Genomic DNA, 23495 nt, shown 5'->3' with positions numbered 1-23495 from the left:
CTTTATTTAAAGCCTGAAAATATATATGAAACTTACGAGAAGTGGTCATGCGTCAAAATTTTCATTAGAGCAGTATAATACAATATATGTACTTATATACTTACCTACCTTAATATTTTTTCTAAATTATACACCTTAACTCCAATCAACATTCGTTTAGAAAATTACAATCTTTTATTTATTTATTGGTCATTAATATGGTGTCTATACAATTTTACTCTACCTATACCTATGTAGGTATATTACTGAGAGACTCAAAGCATCATTTAATTTTGAATGAGCTTTTATATGTTATGGGGGTACGTAGCCATAAATGATAAGATAAAGAAATAAGTATCGAAATTACAGTATTTCTATTGTTTTCTACACTAGCCACTAGTCACTAGGCTCTTGAAGGTGAATTATTATAATCGCTTATAATTAACTAAATTAACATTGACACTTGTTCAACAACGAATAGTTCAACAAGTGATGAGGTCGACGTTATTATGTTCTAGCATGTTGGATGAAACTCAATGAATCCAAATTTTATTTTAATTAATTATAATATGCAGTGTACCTACATATAGTATGTGGAAACACATTAGGCATTTTTTATTGTTTACATATGCTAGGCAATATTTTCTGATGCAATTAGTTAGAATCGGCGTTAACTTACACGGTAAGTAATTATATAAACGCGGAACTATACACACAAACGAATTTTAATTACGTATTGTTTAATTAAGATTCTTTAAAAAAAGTAAGTAATCCTTAGTAGGTCGTGTTAATTTGAAATTAGGAAAAACGAGTGTTAGGAGATAGGCGATGTTTTTAAAATGGCGAATTTTTTGTTGTGTCGGCAGCATGATTGCACAGTATCTGTGATGATAGTAGAAGTCGCGCGCGCCGCCCGAGCCCACAACATTACGCGTCTGTGCGTCGTCGAGCACGCTGCAGCCGCACTCGCCACTTTTCACACGCACCAAACTCCTCCAAGTAAGTTTTTATTTTTATAATAATATTATTATGTCCTTTTGTTGTCTCAAAAATATGTTATAACCTTTATTTTATGAAAGTTTATGCATCAAAATATTTTCTTTATACTTAAATGTCTATGCATTATAAAACCAATATAAAAGGTAAATAAAAGCTCTAAAATTTAGTTCAACTAAAGTTAATAATAATAAATAATCGCACGTCACTAGTGGAAATTTTAATCTTGAGAAAAATCGTTAACAATATTACAACGGATTAACGAGACACGTGCGAGACATAACTCATTATTGATTTTCCATGACGTAGTAAACAAATAACAAACTAAAATAAATTATAAGAGCCTCATGAACAAAAAAAAAATTGTAGTGGTGACTAATTGAAACGAAATCTACATTTATATTATAAGTTCATTACAGGCTGTGAAAATACAGCTAGAGTCTGTAACTGAAAAAAATCAACGAGACAAAAACATGACCCTTTTAAAAACATTGCTTGAGCGAATACTTACTACTTTTTATTTTAACTCTGGCGTAATATGTTAAGACATCAATAATATACCTAAGTTATGCTAAATTTAATTACTTAATACTTAAATATCAGCCTAATCAAGTAGTTAAATAATTAGATTCTATATATTTTAATCGAAAAAGAAACTAATTGTGTCACATCCTGTACTCTCTATTTCATTACGGGTTAATCGACGTAATTAATAACGGCATCCCAAACGAAACAATTTTGCGAGTCTATTTTAGGCTAGTTTTGTAAAGATCGAAGTTTATTAATAAAATCAGTTACATAACATATTCATGTCGAGCCTAGTTCGATGTCTAGTTGTGTTAATTATGCAAATATTTTTAAGTAAAGCGGGTCACATCTGACGAGATTATTTGCAAAATTTTGATATCAAAATCGTTGACAAAGTTTGAGGTCAGTTTAGGCGGCATTGGCATTTTTGCGCATGTGCCGCTTCCTTGTGTGTTTTTCGCAATACGTTGTACACTAAAAGGCAACTGACGTGTGATAAGATCTGACAGAGTAGATTTCATCAAAACAAAATTAATGGTTCATTCTCGATTGCAGATTATTACGCATTGTTTGTTCTGTTTTGTTTAGGAGTTACTCAATTAGTCGGAATCTTTTTATCTCGAGATGTAAAGCGATTAAATTTCCAAACGATTTAATTATTATTATTAAGTTTAAAGGAAATACTAAAAAGAGTGGTTCCATATAATTAAGTAATCATCAGATTTTAATGATAAGATGACTAAATCAATGAGGTTAAAGAATTTACTGCTTTTTACATTTTATTTAGTTTAGGAAGAGGTCTATTTTTCTTCCATCGGAGTGAATGAGATTATATTAGTCAGGACTTGTGCCTAAGCTATGAACAGTATGTTACGCGCTGTTAATGTTAGGAATCAACTGTCTATTGTTCATGCAGAGATTATCGCGTGTTGAATTAGACAAATATAAGTTTGGGGAAATAGATTTTCCAACGTTATACATTGCTCATCAAGTTTTTATCGCGTTACCGCTAATAATATAGCAAATATAAGTTTGGGAAAATAGAATTTTCAACGAGCGGCGTTAGTTGTCAATTTTCCTGTGTACAATGTCACGGAAACCACTGTTCTACATTGTGTTGGTCCTTTAGTTAAATACTGTAATAATAAGTGAACCAATTTAAAGCGAGGCTGACCTGATTGACAGTTTGTTCTTGAAACCTCATCCTACATTATCGTTCTCTTGCTTTAATAATACTAATTACAACAAATCGACTCTATTGCTTAACACTTACTTGTACTTACTTTAGTTGCTGTAACTACAATTATAACTGAAGGCAATTAAGCTTTAAATAGATGTAGTTTCAATTACAGTATTGCATACACTCACATATGAAATTAATACCTCTATGCGTATGTAAATATAATAAAGTAATGCATCACATAATAATACAACGATTCAAATTCATAACCTACTGATTCAATGTCGCATTCAAATATTTCTTGATCTTTAATCAATTTGATAAACGGCTCAGTATAAGGCCTCGAATTAACTCCGGTCATTCTCTCGTGGAATACCAATCTCAGTAAAAGTCAGGGTCATAACATAAACTGTTAAGTACCAAACTCCCATGCCCAACAATTTATGTAAATAAACATCGTGACAACAGTAGCAACAACCAGGTGTTGTGTCAAAAGGTAAATTTCTTAGCCGTGAGAAAAAAGCCATAAAACAGCCATCTAAATATTAATTCCTAACATTAAAACGGAGATTTTGCGAAAATTGACCGTAATTCAACAAGCAAGTACCTATTATGTGCCGACAAAATAGTGTCCCAAATTTTGCAATTAAGGCACATATACATTACGAAAAAGAGTTTATGGTTGTTACATAATTTGAAACGAGGTCTAGTAGCGTGACTCTGTAATATGCATGAATCAACAACGTTGGTTTCTAGCCGCCACTAGCCACTATGAACCGTGTGAGATGACCGGAGCCCGTTGGCTCACTGCATTCATCACGGTCAGCTGCCGATCTCGATCGTTATCGATTATTGTTGAGGTTGCAGAAGAATTCATTAAATTAAACAAATAACCATGACGCGTGCAACACACCGAAGGACGTTCCAAGAGAGGCCCATGTGTAACTCACGTCGTAGGTTGCTCTACTCTACTAATTAATAAGTAACATTTAAACTATTCAAAACTATTAATTTCTAACGCTTATAAAGTTATTGAGATAAATATAAGCAGCTCAGAAAAAAAAATACAAGCTAGTTGTCTTCTTTTACTTACCTTTAGGAAACCTGAAACTGTGGACTGTGATATTTTCAGGTAACCTAGATATGTATAATACGAACGTCAATTAATAAAGATTTATCAGAGATTATTACTTCATCGCGAGAGATTCAGAGACATTGTTTCCGCGCTTTTCATTTTCTAGTAGAAAACCGGTTCGAAAGAAAATCGTTTAAGCACAAAAATAGCTGTAGTCGGACTGATACAACGCTTAGAACAATTTTGGTTAAGCCGTTATAAAATAGAGTAAACAGGAATTGCAGAATGAAACAATAAACAAGATACATTACATGCGACTACTAGTTTAGCTATTAATTGCGAAACTCGTTATTGCATTGTACACGCGTTTATTATAATTGTAATAACATACAAGTATTTAACCCGTCGTATGACATTACATACGTTTTTTTGTAATTTACACTTGATCTACTTGCTCTCATTCTTAGAATATGAACACAAATAATTATAGGCGTTTACGAGAATATCCTGCTACGTCATCGACACAGTATCTTAACGACGATACCATATTAATATTTCCTATAATTTTATGATTTACTTTATTACCTATATTTTGGAGGCCTCTCGCTTTATTTGGAAGCATGCAGGAAATCTGTTAAATTACTTTAGTTTATAATTAGAAAGGTGTGGGTGGACTTCATTTCCTTATTCCTATCAAGGTGACCATAGGTTGCCATGAAATATACATACATTCTGGTTAATGGAAATTATACTCGTATGACAGTTTCCAATGAATAAATGCTAGGAAAACATGCTTCCTTGCCACACAGTGTGTCGTTCCAATCAAAGTTCAAAGTAATATAATTATTCTCTAATGATCGTTTTCTCTTGAAGTACCATAATTATAGGAAAAATATCATGGACTTTCAGAAATATTGCGAAACAATAATTTAATTACGTAGAAATGAACTTCGGTGTTAGGTGGGTATCTACAAAACTCTACCATGCAACTCATTTATTCGCATGTTAAAAGAGTCCAACTGATTTCGACTGACTCAACCGAAGAATATTGTCCTTTGATGGATGAAATATTGTCCTTATACCAGGCACCATCTCATCAAACATAACTTTTAGAGGTTTAAAGAAAAAAAATCCCATATGCGTCAAATGTGCGGTGATGCGGTTGCCTTATTTTATTGTTGTCGTATAAAGTTATTAAAAAACCACAGCCTATGAGAACGTTAGTGGTAAATAGAAACATACAGCTAGGGTTTAACCAATGATTCATAATTTATCTGATCTATTTCTGACAAGGAACCGATTATGCTAATAACTTGTATATTTTTTTACAAACACTACGTCACGAACCGCAGCTAACAAACAACACAAATAGGAAAATATCACCATTAGTCAAAGGGTCATCTATTGATCACGTGATGTTTTCATAGGCTTTTAGAAAAAATGGCGCATTCGTTAAACACATGCATAATAACATATGCACGTGATAACTCACTAGAAATTTAGTTATATCTGGTGATTTTTAGGTTTCCTTGCAATCCTTTTTATTTATTTATTAGGTAGATTTAAAAATACGTTTATTGTGTAAAAAACATGCGATTTGACAGTGGGACGTTACAACCAGCACATGATTAATGGGCAGTCCCAAACAAACAGTTCCTCGAACATATTGCTTAAGAAAAAAGAAAATTTATTTGCCTTTGTTGTACCAACTGCCCCAGATAAGGTCTAGTATATCTGCTTTCGTTTGCTATGACAAAATCTTGGGTACATCATCTATTACGTGACGAGTAACTCAATAACAAATAGCCAACGACGCGTGTACGTTGTTTACCTACTGCCTACAGTACTAGATATTGAATATTTCCTATAAGAGCCTACATTGAGACCTGTTTACCTGATACAAGGTTAGGACTAGAACTTGTTTGTAACACTTAACTTACACGCATGACTGTGAGTCAACTGTTTTTATTTTATTTTAGGATCTTAATGGCTTCTTCTTTTTCATTATCGACTGATACTTAGTGAGTGTTAGTATTTTTATTTTTATCAATGGGAAAGGCTTTTTTACGAAGCAAGTGGTTATACTTTCTTTCTTTTTTTAAGTATACACCCGTACTAAGAATTGGTCTAATGTCGTGGGAACTTTAACAACAACTAAAAAACAAACTTACAAACAACAGTCACCGTTAATAGTTCTCTAAGATCCGCATTTTAATAAGATACGGAATATTATGTAGTTATCGCATTTTAAAGTTAAGTATACCTAAGTTATATCAATAAATATTGTTTGAAATATTAATTGTCCTGTAATAAAAAATTAAACGCTCACATCGTAGCTATATGTTTTGCGCGGCAATTTAATAGATAAGTAATTAAAGTTCTACACAAGCAACAATGTTTTTTTATAATAACACCAATTTATTGTGACAGAACAGGTATAAAAAATCGCGGCAAGTTTCCATCAACCTATTAATAGTTTCAAACTCAATAAATCAAAACTATGAACTTTGGACAAAATGGTAGGTAGGTACTTTTGGTACTTAATATCTGCGCAATACAAAAAAATCGCGTGATCATGTTTTTTAGTCGCGTAATTAATCCGGTCATCAACAAAAGATGAGTATCTGTGGCCACAATAACAATAATCATGTCGAGTATTGACAATGAAGAAACAATAGTAAAACAATTCACAACAATACTCGGAAGCGAGAGGAAATGTGTCAGATAACATCTTGAAGTTGATCATAAAACAAGAAATATCTATTAAATTAGCATTATCATAAACCTCGCCGCTAACAATGACGCTAAAGTTATAAATTTATTTTTTTAGAGCCATAAAGTTTAGTGTCTACTGTCAAGTCTGTCAATTTATGAGTTTAATCGTAAGCAATTGTGAAAATACTTTGATTATAGCTTAGATAAGTTTGTTAAAGTGATGCAAGTAGGGCGAACATCCGATTAAAATTGTGCCATATCCATATTCTAGTCGAATTGTAGCGAAATACTCTAATTAAAAGTGGACCTCTTCCTGTGTTTGTCTTTGTTCTCGAACTTATTGCAGTTTGTAGGGCATTCCTGAATGGAACTTGAGGAAAGGAAGACTTGTTACACTTCCTAAAACAATCATGTGTTACAATGTAACTTGCTTTGCTAAACTGTTAATTTACATACATAATATCACGCGTAGGCGCGAATGTGAAGGCAAGGTACAAGAGCCCTCTTTACGTAAATTAACAATGGTATTCCTATGTTATCGGGCGCGAGCTTATTGCCTTTTACCGGGTACGTTACCAAATACCGGGTTCCTTTTCAGATACATTCCCATATTTTAGAATAAATTAAAATTACTTTCTCGACTCGACTCGGTATGGAACCCGAGACTTCATGGTCAGCGGTCGGATACAATACCGACCGCGCCACAGAGACAGTCTAAACTAAACTAAACAAATTGATTAAGTTTCTAAAACATTATATCCATTCATACATACTATCAAATATCAATATTCATTGTGCTTCATTGATAGGCTCTATTAAATATCCATTAATTGTCGAATAATTCAATGTTATTCCAATCCACATGATACTTTAACTTTACAAACTGATACTTCGTAATAATTGGTAAATAGTTATAACAAATAGTCAAATACAAGTGATGACTTTGGCTATCGATTACGATGACGTTCAAGAAACATTTATCCATTGTTTGTTTAACAGTTTAGCACTATTATACGAGGCACGCAATATAATTATAATCACTAGGCAATACGGTTTGATTTGACGACTTTGAGGAAACTTTTACGTAAATGTAGCACTAGTTTAGCGCAAAATAAGATGTTAAAGATATGAGTGTAAAGAACTTACAATACACACATCTAGTGACTAGATATGTGTATTGTAAGTTCTAGTCACACCTTTTTCCATAGGGGTAGACAAAAGACAAAAACAGCAAGGCCGAATAATGCTACTTGTTACGGTCCTAACAAAGCTCCCTGCCTCATTCCCATCCATACATCTTGTCATATAGGACAAGTCAACGGGTGCGAGTACTACGCATACTGACGATAATCGTGTAATATAATACAGAATCATTAGCTTATAATTATTGCCAGCAGATAATTATCCCTGAAACCATCCAGGCTAGATTTGACATATCCCTTACCCACTACCAATGCTACATGATCCCTGATTACAAACCGTTTTGCCTCGGGAAATGAGCGAAAATCTTACAAAACTACCCGAGTCCATGGCAGACGTTAGTTCTCTATGTACCTATATCCTTATATTAATGTAATAGATCAGTATGACACAATGTAGATACTTACTTTGTAAAAAAAAACATAAGTACAGTTCTAAGAAGCTTTGTCATGGAAACATAACTAATGGGTATTTAAATAATAACATTACGAAGGGTACATTCTGGCGTAATTTCCTATTATTTATATTTATTAAGTAATATAAACTTCCCGTGTCAAAGTTTGACAATAATTACATAAGTTTTATTTGTTTTTCTCATAATTATCGAGAATATTCTTCACTCGACGGAAATAGTTCACGTAGTTTTTGTACGCTATGATATACCGGTAATAAAACCGGTTCATAAACAAACAACCTTAAAAAGCCTCCATACTTACGTCAGCGAGTAACCTAAATTAACCTTTTAATAAAAAAAATACCAACGCTTGCGGTTTACTGGAATATTTTCTTCACAAAAAAAAGATTGCGTTATTTTTTTATGACATTTAGTTAGAAGAAATCTCTTCAAAGTTATTAAAACTAAACAATAAAAAATTGTGATCCCTAAAAGGCACTTTGAAAACAGGTTAACGGCCTACAGTTAAACAATCAAAGTGTTTTGTATCACGTATGATAGTCGCAACATCGAGCGTGCTAAGTGCTCTAAAGTGTAAAACTATAACGGTTCTCGTATTGTTTCAGGAGTTCAGCTCAAGACAACACAAACGTGTGGTGATACAACTCGACACGCTGTGGTGACGTAAGTACACATTTTACATTTTATTTAGAGTTAGTTTTACGGCTTCTGGATAAGTTTCGGATAACCTATGTGATGGATAAGGTGACAGTAAATATAATGATAATAAACAACATAATTCCGCCGATTTTGTGGAATTCTGATAAGATCTATCGTTTATAACATATGAAAACAGATGGTGTAAAAGTGTTTTTTCTTGTGTCAAAGAAATATCTTAGTAGATACTAGCTGACCCGCGCAACTTCGTTTGCGTCACATAAGAGAGAATGGGTCAGAATTTTCCATGTTTTTGTAACACTTTTTACTGTTACCTACTCTGCTCTTATTGGTCGTAGCGTGATGATATAAAATATGCTTTTTTTTTACGAAAAATATTCTCAAAATTATTTATATCTCTTAGTATAACGAAGTCGCGCTAAGGCATATCCGCCATTAAAACAGTTGCCATGGCAACGGAATTTTGTTAATTCAATGTCATTATTATATTGATTTCTCGCGACTTCGTTGAATTTTCTGAATTTTCCCGGGAAATGCGTCATTTTCCCGGGATAAAAAGTAGCCTATGTCCTTTCTCGGGTATCACAATATCTCCATACCAAATTTCATGCAAATTGGTTCAGTAGTTTAGACGTGATTGAGTAGCAGACAGACAGACAGACAGACAGACAGACAGACAGACAGAGTTACTTTCGCATTTATAATATTAGTATGGATTTTTCACCCTTTAGAAAGTTTCTACATAAAATAGTGTACCAATGATTTTTCTATCCTTTTCAAATTCCTACTGCTATAAACGTGATCCATGGTCACATCCGCAAAACTTCTCTGAGCAATTTTTTTGACGGCCGTTTTTTTGAGACAAAAACTAAGTAAGTACTAATTTATTACCCATCAAATGTGAAACAAAAAATAATTCGTATAAGTTTTTCTTATCTAATCAATCACAAGTAAGTACTCTTTAATCTGTGAGTACAAAAAACACTAAGATTTTTTCATACGATTAATGTACGAAGTACGTTAACAAAACTACATTAAATTTACATAAGAACAAAAGAGGGTCCGGCCATTACGCTCTCATTCCACGACGCCCTCGGCCAGGACGCTCTCGAATAGAAAAAAACTGTTGGTCCACCACGCTCTCGGCCAGCACGCTCTCACTTTTTATGTTTTTTGGTAGGACACTTGAGTAAGTACAGTTTAGAACAAAATTGTAAAGAAGTTTTAAGAGTGTGTAGTAAGTAATAAAATCCTACTACTATTATAAAGGCGAAAGTTTGTAAGTATGGATGTATGGATGTTTGTTACTCTTTCACGTAAAAACTACTGAATGGATTATGATGAAATTTGGTATGTAGATAGCTGGAGTCCTGGAATAACACATAGGCTACTTTTTATCCCAAAATTCCCACGGGATCGGGAATTACGCGGGTGAAACCGCGGGGCGCAGCTAGTAATAAATAAAACCGTCTTTTTTTATGATTGTATAAATATTTATTTTTTTGGCACACAGAAGACAGGATAATTATAAATTCTAATAATAACAAAACTATACGAGCGTGCAAAATCATCAAATAAAAACAAACTAATGACTTTTTAAAAATCACAGTTTTTGCTTATTATATACATAACGGATAATTTTTAATATTAAAAACTAAGTAATTGACTTTTTAAAAATCACAGTTTTTGCTTATTATATACGTAATGGATAATTTCTAATACAAAAACTAAGTAATTGACTTTTTTAAAATCACAGTATTTGCTTATTATATACGTAATGGATAATTTTTAATATTAAAAACTAAGTAATTGACTTTTTAAAAATCACAGTTTTTGCTTATTATATACGTAATGGATAATTTCTAATACAAAAACTAAGTAATTGACTTTTTTAAAATCACAGTATTTGCTTATTATATACGTAATGGATAATTTCATAGATGCATGTAGTTAGTATTTCACAAATTACGAGGCGTATCCTCTTTTCTCCCTTACCGGGGACGATGGCACTTGATTTGTGTCAACTGGCCCGGTAAACATATCACCGGGCCAGTTAAAACTTATTTTCCCATGTGGCCCGGCGCCGGGCCAAGTCACCGGGCCAGATGGGATACAGTCTTAATTTTAAGTAAAATAAAATTAGAAGCAATATATTCAAAATTAAATTAAATTAAAGAAACACTTTCGTTTTTAACAGTACTTGCTTCAGCATCCTATTAAAAAAAGGTTTATATAAAAAGTGAGAGCGTGCTGGCCGAGAGCGTGGTGGACCAACAGTTTTTTTCTATTCGAGAGCGTCCTGGCCGAGGGCGTCGTGGAATGAGAGCGTAATGGCCGGACCCACAAAAGATTGTGACCTACTAATACGTATAGTTCTTTCTCTATAAGCAAACTTTACTTCTTGACACTGTTTTTCTCGTGGTACAAGTTCATTCATAGCAAAACAATGCTCACTCAACGCAAGCCATTAAAATAAATGTTTTTGTAAGCCTTTCAAATACTTACAAGCATTATTTGCGTAACTTTTTCTACATGTTTTCTCTATTTTAACGGGCATGTTTTGCAATTTTCATATGAAATTGCGTTGAACCAATTACTATAATTTGCGTGTAGGTTTAATATCTAAATCATTGTAAGTTAATATTTCCGAGTCGTTTATTGTGAGTAACAAACGTAGACGATTGTAAATAATAAATACCACATTCGTTTTATGGTTATGCTAAAATCATGAATGTAAGTGCTAATTGGACTGTGTCGTTAGTGCATAAAGGTACAAAAACCTTGTCTTTTGAACGCGATTTTTATTTTATTTGAACTGATAAATCACATAAAAAAAACAATTATTTGACTCCACACAGTTTCTGTATAGGTACTTAATTACTACAAAGATATATACAGAACGTCTGGTTTAGCCACGAATTTATGATGAAACGACGACTATGATCGAAATATTAAAACTGGCTTTACGTGGACTCTTTGGTTGGGAATCTACACCTTTACTATGCTCTATTATAACAAAATTGCATTTGTTTCTGGTCGTACTAAAATAGCCACTCGAAAATCAAAGACGTTGGTATAAGTTAAAAACAAATATTAATATTAGCATAAATCACATATTATTAAATTCCGACCATTGTATAGATCAATATATACCTACTCATTTAAGATTATTTGTTTACCACACAATACAACTCGCGTTTTTTAAAAATACCCTGAAGACCTCCGTTGATTCCGGTATTTACAACCTTCGACATCCAAATTGACAATATTTAGGTGCGTGTAGAAGTAAACGTATATTTAAAGAACTAGTATGTAATCATAAAAGATTTCCTGTATTTATAACTACCCAAATTCAACTAGAGAATCACATAACCTTTAAGGTTTCGTGGTAAATTAACAAATAGGTAACAATTTCAGAAATAGAGCTGTAATTCGATTAGCCTCGAGTAAGTCGTAGAAAATTAATGCCTAACAAGGGCTACGAGCTCCTCGATAGTTAATAGAATCATTAATACAGAACGATACCTACCGGCTAGACTCGATACCACGGCCAACGAATCATTCGAAAAAGTGCTGCGGTTTAGTAACACGGTTTAGATTGAAACACACACAATGCAGGTTATCATTTTACTGGCAGTTGTTAAGATTACACTAGTTTGTTGTCTCACATGTGATGAAGTGCTGGAAATGCCTCCAGATAAAAAGCTATCCCTCGTTGAGCTACAGACAATCCCACCAAAAGATATAGTGCAGTGCCTGGCACATCTGGGCAAGGAAGAGTTGCCCGTCTCTGATGCGGATTTCATTTGGAAGTCAATTATTAAATTCCATGATGGCATTGAGAACATACCAGACTCGGTTCTCATGCTACTTCATTGGATCACCGTCGCTTTGACACCTGAAGATTATGGAAATCTGACGTTAACCAACATCGACGTAGTGCAAAACTTTGGCCTTAACTACAACTTAAATGAGGCTCAGCTTTCGGCAATTGCTACTCGCGTACGTGAAGATTTTGCAGCAAAGGAGCCTGAAGACTACACTTACTACGACTTAACAGCTCTTCGACAAATACTTTGTGCATTTAATAAAACTGACATAGAAAGAATTCCTCCTTCAGCATACAGAGAAGCTGCGTTATTGATCGGAAAGCTCGAACGATGTAAAGCTGAAGTTATGTCAGGATTTGCCACCTTAGCCATACAAAAACGTGCCTTCGGACCATCAAGTAATTGGACCGAAGCTACGATCAAAATCATTGGAAGAGTTGCTGATTTTTTGCCTTAAGAACTAGGAATAAGCAAATAAGAAACCGCACGTGTTGTGCATAAGAAAACAGCAAATTGATTTGGTTTGATTAGGGTTATTAACACAGAATATGTTTAGAGATGTGAATTTAGCAATTTTCGATCTTACGCTTACTTTTTAAGGTTATGATTTGAAGGTTTATTGGAACCATCGGAGTAACAGTGCGTGGCTGACTAGATATCCTTGGACTAGAACCGAAAGGACAAAAAGCCGATTGAACCGGAGAAGTTACGCAACTAATGCAACACCTAAAAGATTATGGACTGAACATAACTTACATAATATCGTATAACAAAGACGAAATGGTTGACTGTTTTCATTTTATTTGCATAGCGTGCTATTCGTGTTTAAATGAACGAAATCTATATCTCAAGTAGTAATTGTGTGAAACCATATTATTATATCTTAGGATTAGATACGTTATTGATCAATCAGCTGATGATTTTGTAATTAAGGTCTGTGTAAGCAGGATATTTAGTCATAATTTAATTTTTACTGAATAGCCTATTTACTCGAATACGTATGAATTACGAACAGTATGTCGAGGTTGAATTGTATTTTCTTTTAGAATTAGAAACTTGTAGTATTTGTGCTTAGTAACGAACTAGTGAACACGTGTTTGTTTTGTCCACATAATATGATTTATTTTGAAATACAGTCCACAACCAAAATTCTGTTGCTTATTTAATACTGACTATCAACAGAGCACTGAATTTATTTATATTCATTGCAGAGTCATTAGATCGGTGGCATAATACCAAAGACAGGTTAAATTACTGTTTTAAAGAATACATCGAGTGGGTACCTAAATAGATTTATTTAATTTATTTCAAAACAATGATATTAATATCTGTAATTCATGAACATAAAACAAACTAGAGTAGATTCATTACAATCATAATCAAAATCTACGAAAATATCTAAACAAAATTTGGCTCTACAATGTTCGAAAAAAAAAACTACATTTCAATCGACAAAAGAGCGTAGATTTATAACAATCGAGACAGAATTTGAAGAAAATTGGGGAAAGTCGGTAATTTGGAACAAAACAATAGATTGTATTGCAGTAAGTGATATGAAGCGTTGTTATGATGTAAAAGATAATAAAGCACGTGGTTGCGACACTGACACCGGCACCCGTGGATCTTGTTTCTTCATCATGACATTCACCCACGCTCAATAACTATATCAATGTTGTACACATTGCATTGTTATAGGTAAATCCTACTTATGAATGAAAAATTGTGTAAGGATGGTTAGTTACTCTTTCTTACTAGAGGTTACCGTGTTGTAAACTAAGTTTAGGTTGTGGAGGTCTGTTAGGCGGGCAAGGACCTCCGACGCCCCTTTTTTTAATGACCATAGTTTTTACCCCTTTCCTAACATATCGGCGGCAAGTTTTAGCTTGACAGCGTCATGGTCGTCCTGCTTTCTCTCTTTGGCAGAATAATTTAAATAAATATTATTAACTTCACAGTCAGCTTTTGCTTCGTCGATAGGTAAATTATTACATTCTATACTGTAGGTTTTTATGATATAAAGTTATAAACTTTATAACGAGATAAGTTTAGTTTCATATACTTGTGTCATAATTATTCTTGGACATTGATCACGAGTATACTCACCTTCGCCCAGAGCACTTTATTACTTAATTTTATAGGAGACACGTGCACGCCATGTATCTCCGTCCACTATAAGGTAGCCTTCGTAAAGGGATTTTAATTATTCATTAATAATGCCGTAAACAACGGAAGGAGTAAGTTACTTAATACAAGCCGACCCTGGCCCTGACCATTTTGTTTTAAATATTCGAAAATTAACCCACTTTAATTGTATGAAGTAAAATAATATACTAGAGTTCTGCTTTTTACTCGCACCTTGTTATTACATCACTACATTCTTATTATGAATCAAAGTTCCACATCGCATCTGCTCGCAGTAATCTCAAAATCTTAACACTAGTCAGATTTTCATAAGGCAGAATGGGTTGTGAAATACTCATGAGGAAGAATTTAGTGTCAATTTATTAATTTTGTGTAATTTTGGCTGAAATATGGTGATGATTGTCAAAGAACATACAATGATCTTCGCCGAGTTCACTGTTTTCTAATATAGAAATATTTGTATTAGAGTTTATTTGTTTTATTTATTTAATTTTGTTATGTACGGAGAGGACAATGACATGACGAATAAGTAAGAACTTAAACAAATAAGTGCTGCTCGATTCCTAAAGTCAGTATTAATGAGTATCGAGAATTTAGCTTGATTCTCCAAAGTCGGTATAAACAAGTATCGAGAATTTGTCATGTTAAATCTTCTGTAAAAATAGTTTATACGGCGCCCGCTAGAGGCAGTAATCAGATTTTTATACAACATTTTTCGATAGCTAGCTGGTTTGCTCGATACTTAATAATAGTAGAGAATCTAACTAGTGAAGTCTCACCATAAGATATGGAGTTGATGACATTGAAGAGCAGTTTTCGATAGCACGTGTCTAATATGCATGTGTTACAGCAATATTATTTAACATACGTACGAAATGACATAACCCGCGAGGCCGCGTAGATCAACATTGATGAAATCATCTCGAGCTTGTGATACTCATAAGTCGACACTCATCTCCGCAATAAGCCATATTGATTCTGTCTGAGTACTACTTAAAAAAGTACTTAATACAAAATACAAGACAAAGTCTTTTGTTATTACTTACTCTTTAAAGGGCTATCTATCTATGAATCAAGGCGGTTCATCATCAATAAAAATATTCCACATTGCCTTGTGTAGCCTTATGTTTTGTCAATCGATAAAATTGTGCTTAATCTAGGACACGATACGTCTAAGGCTTAAGTCACTCTACAGGCAGTCTGGCGGTCAATTACCGAGCGTTCCATGTTCCTTAAAATATATAGGTTGTCTAAGAATCTTGAACGTAAAACGCAGACCACTACAGGGCTATGTGTTTAGCGCCTAATATACCGACATTACCGACTATGCAATATACTTGACCTAACCTAACTCCTTGATTTTTATCGAAAAAAACGACTACAAAAAAAAAATATTTCATAATAATAGCTAGCTCAACTGTTTTAAATATCTTAAATTTAGGTAATTTATTTAAACTATGCCCTATAAAACACCTATTTAATTCTTGGCAGCCGTAACTACTCTAAATGTCATAAACCTTACAGCGATGTGCTCGTGCCAATACTCGGACTTTCATGGAAAAACTTGATTGTTGTAAGTTTATATTACCGTATCGCGTTATATTTTTTACTAGTTTTACTCGTTTTCCGATTTTCCCGACGGGATGTACCTACTTACTAGAGTATAATAGTCCATTATCAACAATAAATCCATTGAAAAATTTAGGTAATATTAAAATAATAGTTAGAATTTGGCGTTTTTCCTAAAACTTATAACGTTATTTATCTCTTTACCTATTCCTAAAATAGATTAGCATTAACATAATCTAAAGCCTATTTAAGTTCTAATACCGGTTTAATATATTTAATCTAGCCAATCAAGTTTTATTTTTATCTTTCTTAGTCAAACGGTTCAACATTATCTGAATTTTATGGTAATTTTATGAATAATCATGAGACTAGATTTTGCTAGATTGAAATTAAAGATGCGTAAGAACAAGAGAACTTTGTGTATTCATAACATAATAACTTTATGGCTAGCAAGGCCAAACGCCTACGGGCGCGGTTGGGCAGGAATTAGCTTAGATTGAAGTATTATACCTACATTCAATAAATTTACATTCATAAATACACTTCGCGTCAATATAAACGGAACCTCTATATTTTTTTTTTGGTTAACTTCTTTATGGATTTTGACGTTCCTTATTAGCAATTAATCAATCAATTGCAACTTAAACTATTTTCTATTTATTGGTAGTAAAGACGTTTTGTCTAAGCGTATGGTTTGGTTGAGACAAAACGTCTTTACCAAATAAAATATGAATGAAACAAGGATATTCTGTTAATTGTTACGTTTTTTTGACGCAAAGTGTATATATCTACCTACCTACTTAAGGTCTACGCACTACAGGTATTACTAGTTTGGATCCGGGAATTCTATTTTGAATCATTTGTCTGCCTATTTTAATCATTTACGCACATTTACATTAAAATGAGTTTTATTTTTATCGATTAGCGTGCCTAGGAACAGGAAGTTAAAAGGTAGAGCTTTAAGTATTATCGTGGTATTCGCGCTTCGTCATTATAAATGACTAATTTTATGCCTTATATGCCTACTTAATATGAGACGAATGGAATAGAAATGTTTGTCCGTAGTATTAAAAATATCCAATATATCCATTGAGTAAAATTCTGCTTGTTAACTTTAAACGTCTGCATCGAAAATTGTCGGAAAGTCCTACTAAACAGCCATGATACTTTAAGGCATACAAAATATCCTTTCACATAACTTAAATGTGACATTTTTATCATCCCAAAGATGTTTCACCAATGTCGACGGAGGGCTATTCTTATTCTATGTCAGAGATTACAAATATATTGCTATCTTAGATTAGGGCGTCAAAATGATCTATCGCTAATTGATTTTAGTGGGGACTGCTATCAATGGATGTGTTATGAAAAGAGAAATACCGGTTAAGTTATAGATAATGCTTGTCTTTAGTAAGCAAACAGAGAATAAAAGTTTTCGTCGATTTGTCACTACCCCGAATGATTAACTCATACTTACTATACTCTTCATTCTTTACAACGATTATTCATAAAGCATTTGCAAACTATAGAACCTAAGTAAGAGCCACATAAATACCGAACCCCGTCTCGCTAATAAAATATTTATAACAAAACCCACCCCACTAACGAGGACTCTCACTCCGCACACATACTCACAAAGGGTTCGTGCGCTTGTGTGTGTGCGCTTGTCGGTATACCCTTTAGTGATAGGTATAGTGTGTCATATACTTTCAGGTATACTTACACAGTGTGTTGGGTGGTCTGAGTCGCCAACACACTGTGTTAGTACTGAAGTTTCTAGCCAGCGCTGGCCCTTTTATACCCTTGTGCTACTCCATAAAACCGCTCTGCGCAAGTCAAATACAAAGAGCATCATCAGGCCTATTTTATACATGATTTCATGAAAATGTATAAGCGTTACAGGTTTCGTATTTAAAATTTAAGGATGGCTGGAACACTGCGGAATCACTGATTTCGTTGTATCGAGTTGAATGATTTTGTATTTTATGAGCACGAATTCTTTACATTTATTTAAGGCTTTCTGGCATGCGTCAAGGAACTACCTTTTAAATAATATATGGGTGAAAGCGAAAATAGTTATGACGATTTCACACGTTAGGTGGCTTGTCGCTTTGGCAAATTTAGAGGACGTAATTCAGGGTCTAATACAGACACTTCTCTCTGGCATTGTAAATAATCATAGTAAAGAAATACCTCGTGCGGTAGGTAGTAAATTGAGTCATTAGGAACTAAGACGTAGCCCTTGTGCTACGATCGATATTTTGTTGGGAGTTAAATGTCCGTTCTAGTGCGTTGACTTGGCCGTTATAAAAAATATTGTCTTTTATTCTTTACCATTTTACTTTCTAAACATCCAGAAAATATTTAAATATTGAAGTAGTATTACATAGTGTTTATATGAGTGCGGAATAATAACTGCACGTTTAGCGCAGTGGGTAACGTGGTCACCTCGCCGCAATAACCGTAGCGCGTGTGGCGGGTTCGAATCCCACACGGGACAAATATTTGTGTTATTAGCACGAGTATCTGTTCTGAGCCTGGTTGTTAATTTATCTAAGTATGTATTTAGAAGTACATAAGTATGTTTATCAGTTATTTGGGTACCATAGTACAAGCTCTGCTTAGTTTAGAATCAAATGATAGTTTAGAATCATTAACAAAACGTTTGTCTCTTGTTCGCAGAATATCGTAAACAAAGATGACGACCGCGAGCGTGTTGTTGACAGTGACCACCACGTGGAACATCTCCACTGACAAGATTGATAAAGAAGGGTCCTGTCTAGGACGTTCCATCAAACACATCACTGCGGAGGCAGCTAAAGAAGTGCGAGAAAGTCCTGCCACTAAGGAACAAGCACTTGCCATAATGAGAGAATGGGTACAACAAAATGGAGACATCAAAAATGTTCGCCTGGGTAAGTAAATATTAAGTTATTAATGACTCGATCGTGCAAAACACTGATCCGGTAATTGGATTTCCGAAATTTAGTAACAATCTCCTTGTATAAGTATGATCGTCAAAGCGTTTTTAAAATAATCAGCGAAAATATATGGCATCAAATCACGAAACAAGAACTGCAGGCGTTGTCAGTTATCGCTTCTACTAAAAAACTTGTACCAATTGACCCAGCATCATCTGTCCTTGAAGGGAAACTCGTTACACCAGATGCATGCCGGTGAGGTGACCGGTTACCTCATCCCCAATAAGTATGCGCAGTTATATAACACCGTGTATTGTACCATCGTACCATCAATGTGATGTTATGAAGACAACGAGCCCTTATAAGCACTCCTGTATAGACTTGCAGCACCTTAATATAAGCACAATTTTACGAAAGCAAAACACTCAAATCAAATTATAACTCTTTCATTCATTCATTTCAAAATCCCCGCATACACATTGGAACGATAACTAATTGCTCTAACATTATATTAATTGCTATCATTAGCATACTAATGATTGCATAAAACCAATCGAGTGTAATAAGATACTATTCTGCATGATTTGTTACAGATGAATCGTTCATTCTCCGATTTTTGCGTCACAAGAAGTACAGCATACCAATGGCTCAGCAAACATTACTTAAGTTTTTGAGTCTCAGAAGATATTACCCTGAAATTTTCAAGAATCTTGATTGCGACGATCCGAAATTGAAGGATATTCTCAACAATGGGTAAGTATCTTTTCTCTTCATATCATTACTGAACCTAATCGAAACACTGAGTAATGAGAATCTCACTTTCTATAAGCAATCAGATAACTCTATTGTTTATATCGTTTGCAACATCGATATACATCATAACTACAGATAACAGATCACATGTAATGGGCAATTTGCGACGCAATTTAAAAGCGGGCAGGGCTAATCAAAAGGAAAACAAAATTGACTTTGAATTCGAACAATTCTAACCTACTGACATGGTTTTATAAAATAATGCCAACGTTACGTAATGTTGCTATTCTAGTGCTGTGCTCAACTTGTGTGGAGGCTCTAATAAACGTGGCCAGTAGAAAGTTCTCACGCACTAGGAGCCTTGAACTTTATGTACTGTCTCGAAGTTCCCGCATTGCGAATATACATCTTATGTAATTTGCCTCTATGATATAATTCCATCTTACAATTTCATAACAATTTCCTAATTTCAAGGTACATAGTGGTTTCACCGGTTCGAGACAGCAAGGGTCGCCGGGTCATCGTTTACAATATGAGTAAGAAGATTTTTGTTAAGTATGTTGTAATAAGTAATAGTATGCAAGCGATGCATCTGCGATTTTATTTTTATTATGTACGTTTCATAATATGTAAAAAAATGAAAAGACGCCGCGCGAATTGCCACATTTGCGAATCCTGCGTAAAAAAATTTGATCCAGAAGCCTAGAGTTACCTAATATTAACCATTTTGTTAGGTAAATTCAACGCGCACAAGTACAACTGCTGGGACATGACACGCGCTCACATCCTGGTTTACGATTCCCTGCTGGAGGATTCCCTCGACCAGATGTGCGGCTACGTGCACGTAGGCGATGGCAGCGGAGTCACCGGCGCCCACATCACCACTTGGAACCCCACCGATTTCGCCAGGCTTATCAAATGGGGAGAGGTATTCATATATTAACATTTCAGAACACGTTTGTGCCGAATTTGTAAAAGCCTAAATCTGCATTTTATTGTTACCTAACCACTTATGAAATATGCTCGACTGGTTAAACATAGAGTGCCGAAACATGTAGTATCGCATGACAAATCACAAAGCCTCACGTTAGTTTATTGCAAAATAATATCACCTTATTTCACAGTTGTTATAGTCTATGCAGTAGGTTCCTACTCATGACACGTGGACTTAGATTGATTGTATTTAGAGCAATTATGTATTATAACTTCCACTAATTGCACTTTTTATTGCAGCAATCTTTGCCGATGCGTCACAAGGAATTCCATTGTGTTAACGTACCAAGTGCTCTCAAATACATCGTCGACTTCGCAGCGAGCAAAGCCACACCGAAAATGGCTGAGAGACTCAATGTAAGTTTTAAATATCATGTCGTCATTCATAATTATAATAGGGAGGGGCCAATCTTAACGTTAACAGCGTTCTTTGAAAATGAGACCAACATTTCGAAGGTCACTTTTGGTATTGCTTAACTACTATTATCGACCAACGCAATTGCCAAACCATGAGCACGACTAATATAATCAAACATATGATTTATATCACCATAAACCAATTATAATATTCATGGGCGGTCAAGCGGCTAAGATATATAGGTATATGATGAGTACTATGTCACTATTGGATTAAGACGTAAGTATGTAATTATACACATCACCAACAAAAATATACATTAAAATGCTATGGTTAACATATTGAACTTTGGTACTTAAAACTCGATTTGCCTCATTATGAGTAATACTTACCTATATTTTTTGTGGTCTTATCAGAAAAAAAAATCACCAAACAATAAAATTGTAACTTCGGTTCGAATTACAGATGCACACTAACCTGAAACAGCTACATCAGCACATAGACGCTGGGTGCCTACCTGCTTCATATGGCGGTACCTTACAACTAGAAGATATGGTCAAATACACGAGACAGTTGTTGAGCGATCAGAAAAAGAAAGTTCTCGCCCTTGACGACATGGAAATACTTAGTACCAGAGGCATTATCTCATCGAGGAAGAGTCAGACGCAGACTGTAAACGGTGATGTCGCAATCCAAGGTAGCTTCAGAAAATTAGAGATAGATTAGGCTGTTTTCTATTGTTAAGGTTTGAACTGTATATTTGATTAATTTTACTTAGTTAACTAGTGTGTTTGTTAAGAACCTTCACGGATTCCTAGCCAAGCATTGTAATTAGCACTGAATTTTAGTTTTGGTATACCTAATATTAAATTAGGTTAAGTATTTTTATTAGTGTCGCCTAATTCTGTAAAAGAATTAAGTAGATGGCAAATACAAAGACATGTTATAGTAGGTACACTTTAAAAAGAGATTATTTTACTGTATAATGTAACCACGTAAGAGTTTTAAGTTTCTATTAAAGTAATGTCTTCTGCTTTTAAGAGCAAAGTAGCGTCTTGGAAGGCAATAACATTACGTTATTGCCTAATTTTATTGTGGGTTATTATGAAGTGTTTGAGTATGTATATTGTAACCGCATTGGTGGTTGTGGTAATTGTTTATTACAAAGTTTTCAAAATTAATATCTCGCGTCTTTCCTCTCTTGTAGACTTGAAATATTTGCATTAATGTATTACAAAATACGTGTACCTGAGCATACGTTTCTTTGCGTAGTTAGTTAAATGTTTAGCACTTATCAAGCCATGTAGATTTCAGTAATCTGTTACGTTTCTACTGTAAATATACAAATACATAATAATACTACTACAAACTAATGGATATTTGCCTCTAAATGGTTCCTTTGTAAAAAAAACGGCTTCACTCTTGTCGAGAGGCTTGTATGCACCATACACATTTAAAATAAATATATTATAAAGTCGAGCAACTTCTCGGCAAATTTAAAGTTGTAAATGGCCGTTAGAATATTTTTCAATACTATGCAGGACAAATAAATTGTTTCTTTTTAGGGTTGTTCTACACGTAATGCGTAGAACTTTCCCTACTCGAATGCAACTGTGCGATAGAATAGAGTTCTGACTTCTATTCGATATTGTGATTACTTCTATTGTTACTATACCTTCTTCGAATTCATATCATGTTTCTTGTAAATGTCTCTCTACTATGTACTTACAGATTATGTGAGATGGAAGTTAGTTTGTAATAATAAAATGATTTCATAAATTATATATTTTATTTATCTCATATCCATTATACACACAATAATTATTATTCATAATAATAACGACATATCACAAGAACTATTATAACTATGGTGAGAATTGCACAATTCAGTTGATTAATAAGACATTTATTAACTACATTTTATAAACTTGCAACACATGTTAATCTATTTGAAGTTCGGAGAATACATATTTTGAAATGACATTTTCGAATTTGAATAGCGATTGGGAAATACAATTAATTATAATGAGTTACAAGTTACATAATATCTCGAGTTCATTTATATTGACAGTCCATTGGAAATGTTAAATTTTCGCTAATTTCTTCAATACAGTACAAATTGAGCAGTTATCACAGACTTCGATGTTATACCAGAATATCTTTCTATGTTTTTTATATTTCATT

The 23495-nt window shown here is 33.9% G+C and overlaps 1 protein-coding gene across 1 annotated transcript; it reads left to right on the top strand.

The window, feature by feature from the left end:
• Nucleotides 1-895: 895 nt before the first annotated feature.
• On the top strand, nucleotides 896-23265 carry LOC142986200 (clavesin-1-like). The gene is made up of 8 exons (XM_076134539.1): nucleotides 896-978; nucleotides 8694-8751; nucleotides 18969-19201; nucleotides 19801-19960; nucleotides 20435-20496; nucleotides 20695-20888; nucleotides 21194-21310; nucleotides 21777-23265. The coding sequence occupies exons 3-8, from the start codon at nucleotides 18985-18987 to the stop codon at nucleotides 22035-22037; spliced, it is 1011 nt and encodes a 336-aa protein (XP_075990654.1). The 5' UTR covers nucleotides 896-978; nucleotides 8694-8751; nucleotides 18969-18984; the 3' UTR covers nucleotides 22038-23265.
• The last annotated feature ends 230 nt before the right edge of the window (nucleotides 23266-23495 follow it).

The sequence above is a fragment of the Anticarsia gemmatalis genome, chromosome Z (assembly GCF_050436995.1).
Source record: "Anticarsia gemmatalis isolate Benzon Research Colony breed Stoneville strain chromosome Z, ilAntGemm2 primary, whole genome shotgun sequence".
Classification (NCBI taxonomy): Eukaryota; Metazoa; Arthropoda; class Insecta; order Lepidoptera; family Erebidae; genus Anticarsia; species Anticarsia gemmatalis.
The sequence above is the reverse complement of the archived record's forward strand: the minus strand, read 5'-3'. Positions and strand labels throughout refer to the sequence as shown.

Excerpts from the sequence above, each read along its gene's own strand:
- LOC142986200 (XM_076134539.1), top strand. The coding sequence starts at position 18,985 with ATGACGACCGCGAGCGTGTTGTTGACAGTGACCACCACGTGGAACATC. Across the intron at positions 19,202-19,800 it reads CATCAAAAATGTTCGCCTGG|ATGAATCGTTCATTCTCCGA; the intron begins GTAAGTAAATAT and ends GATTTGTTACAG. Across the intron at positions 21,311-21,776 it reads AAATGGCTGAGAGACTCAAT|ATGCACACTAACCTGAAACA; the intron begins GTAAGTTTTAAA and ends TTCGAATTACAG.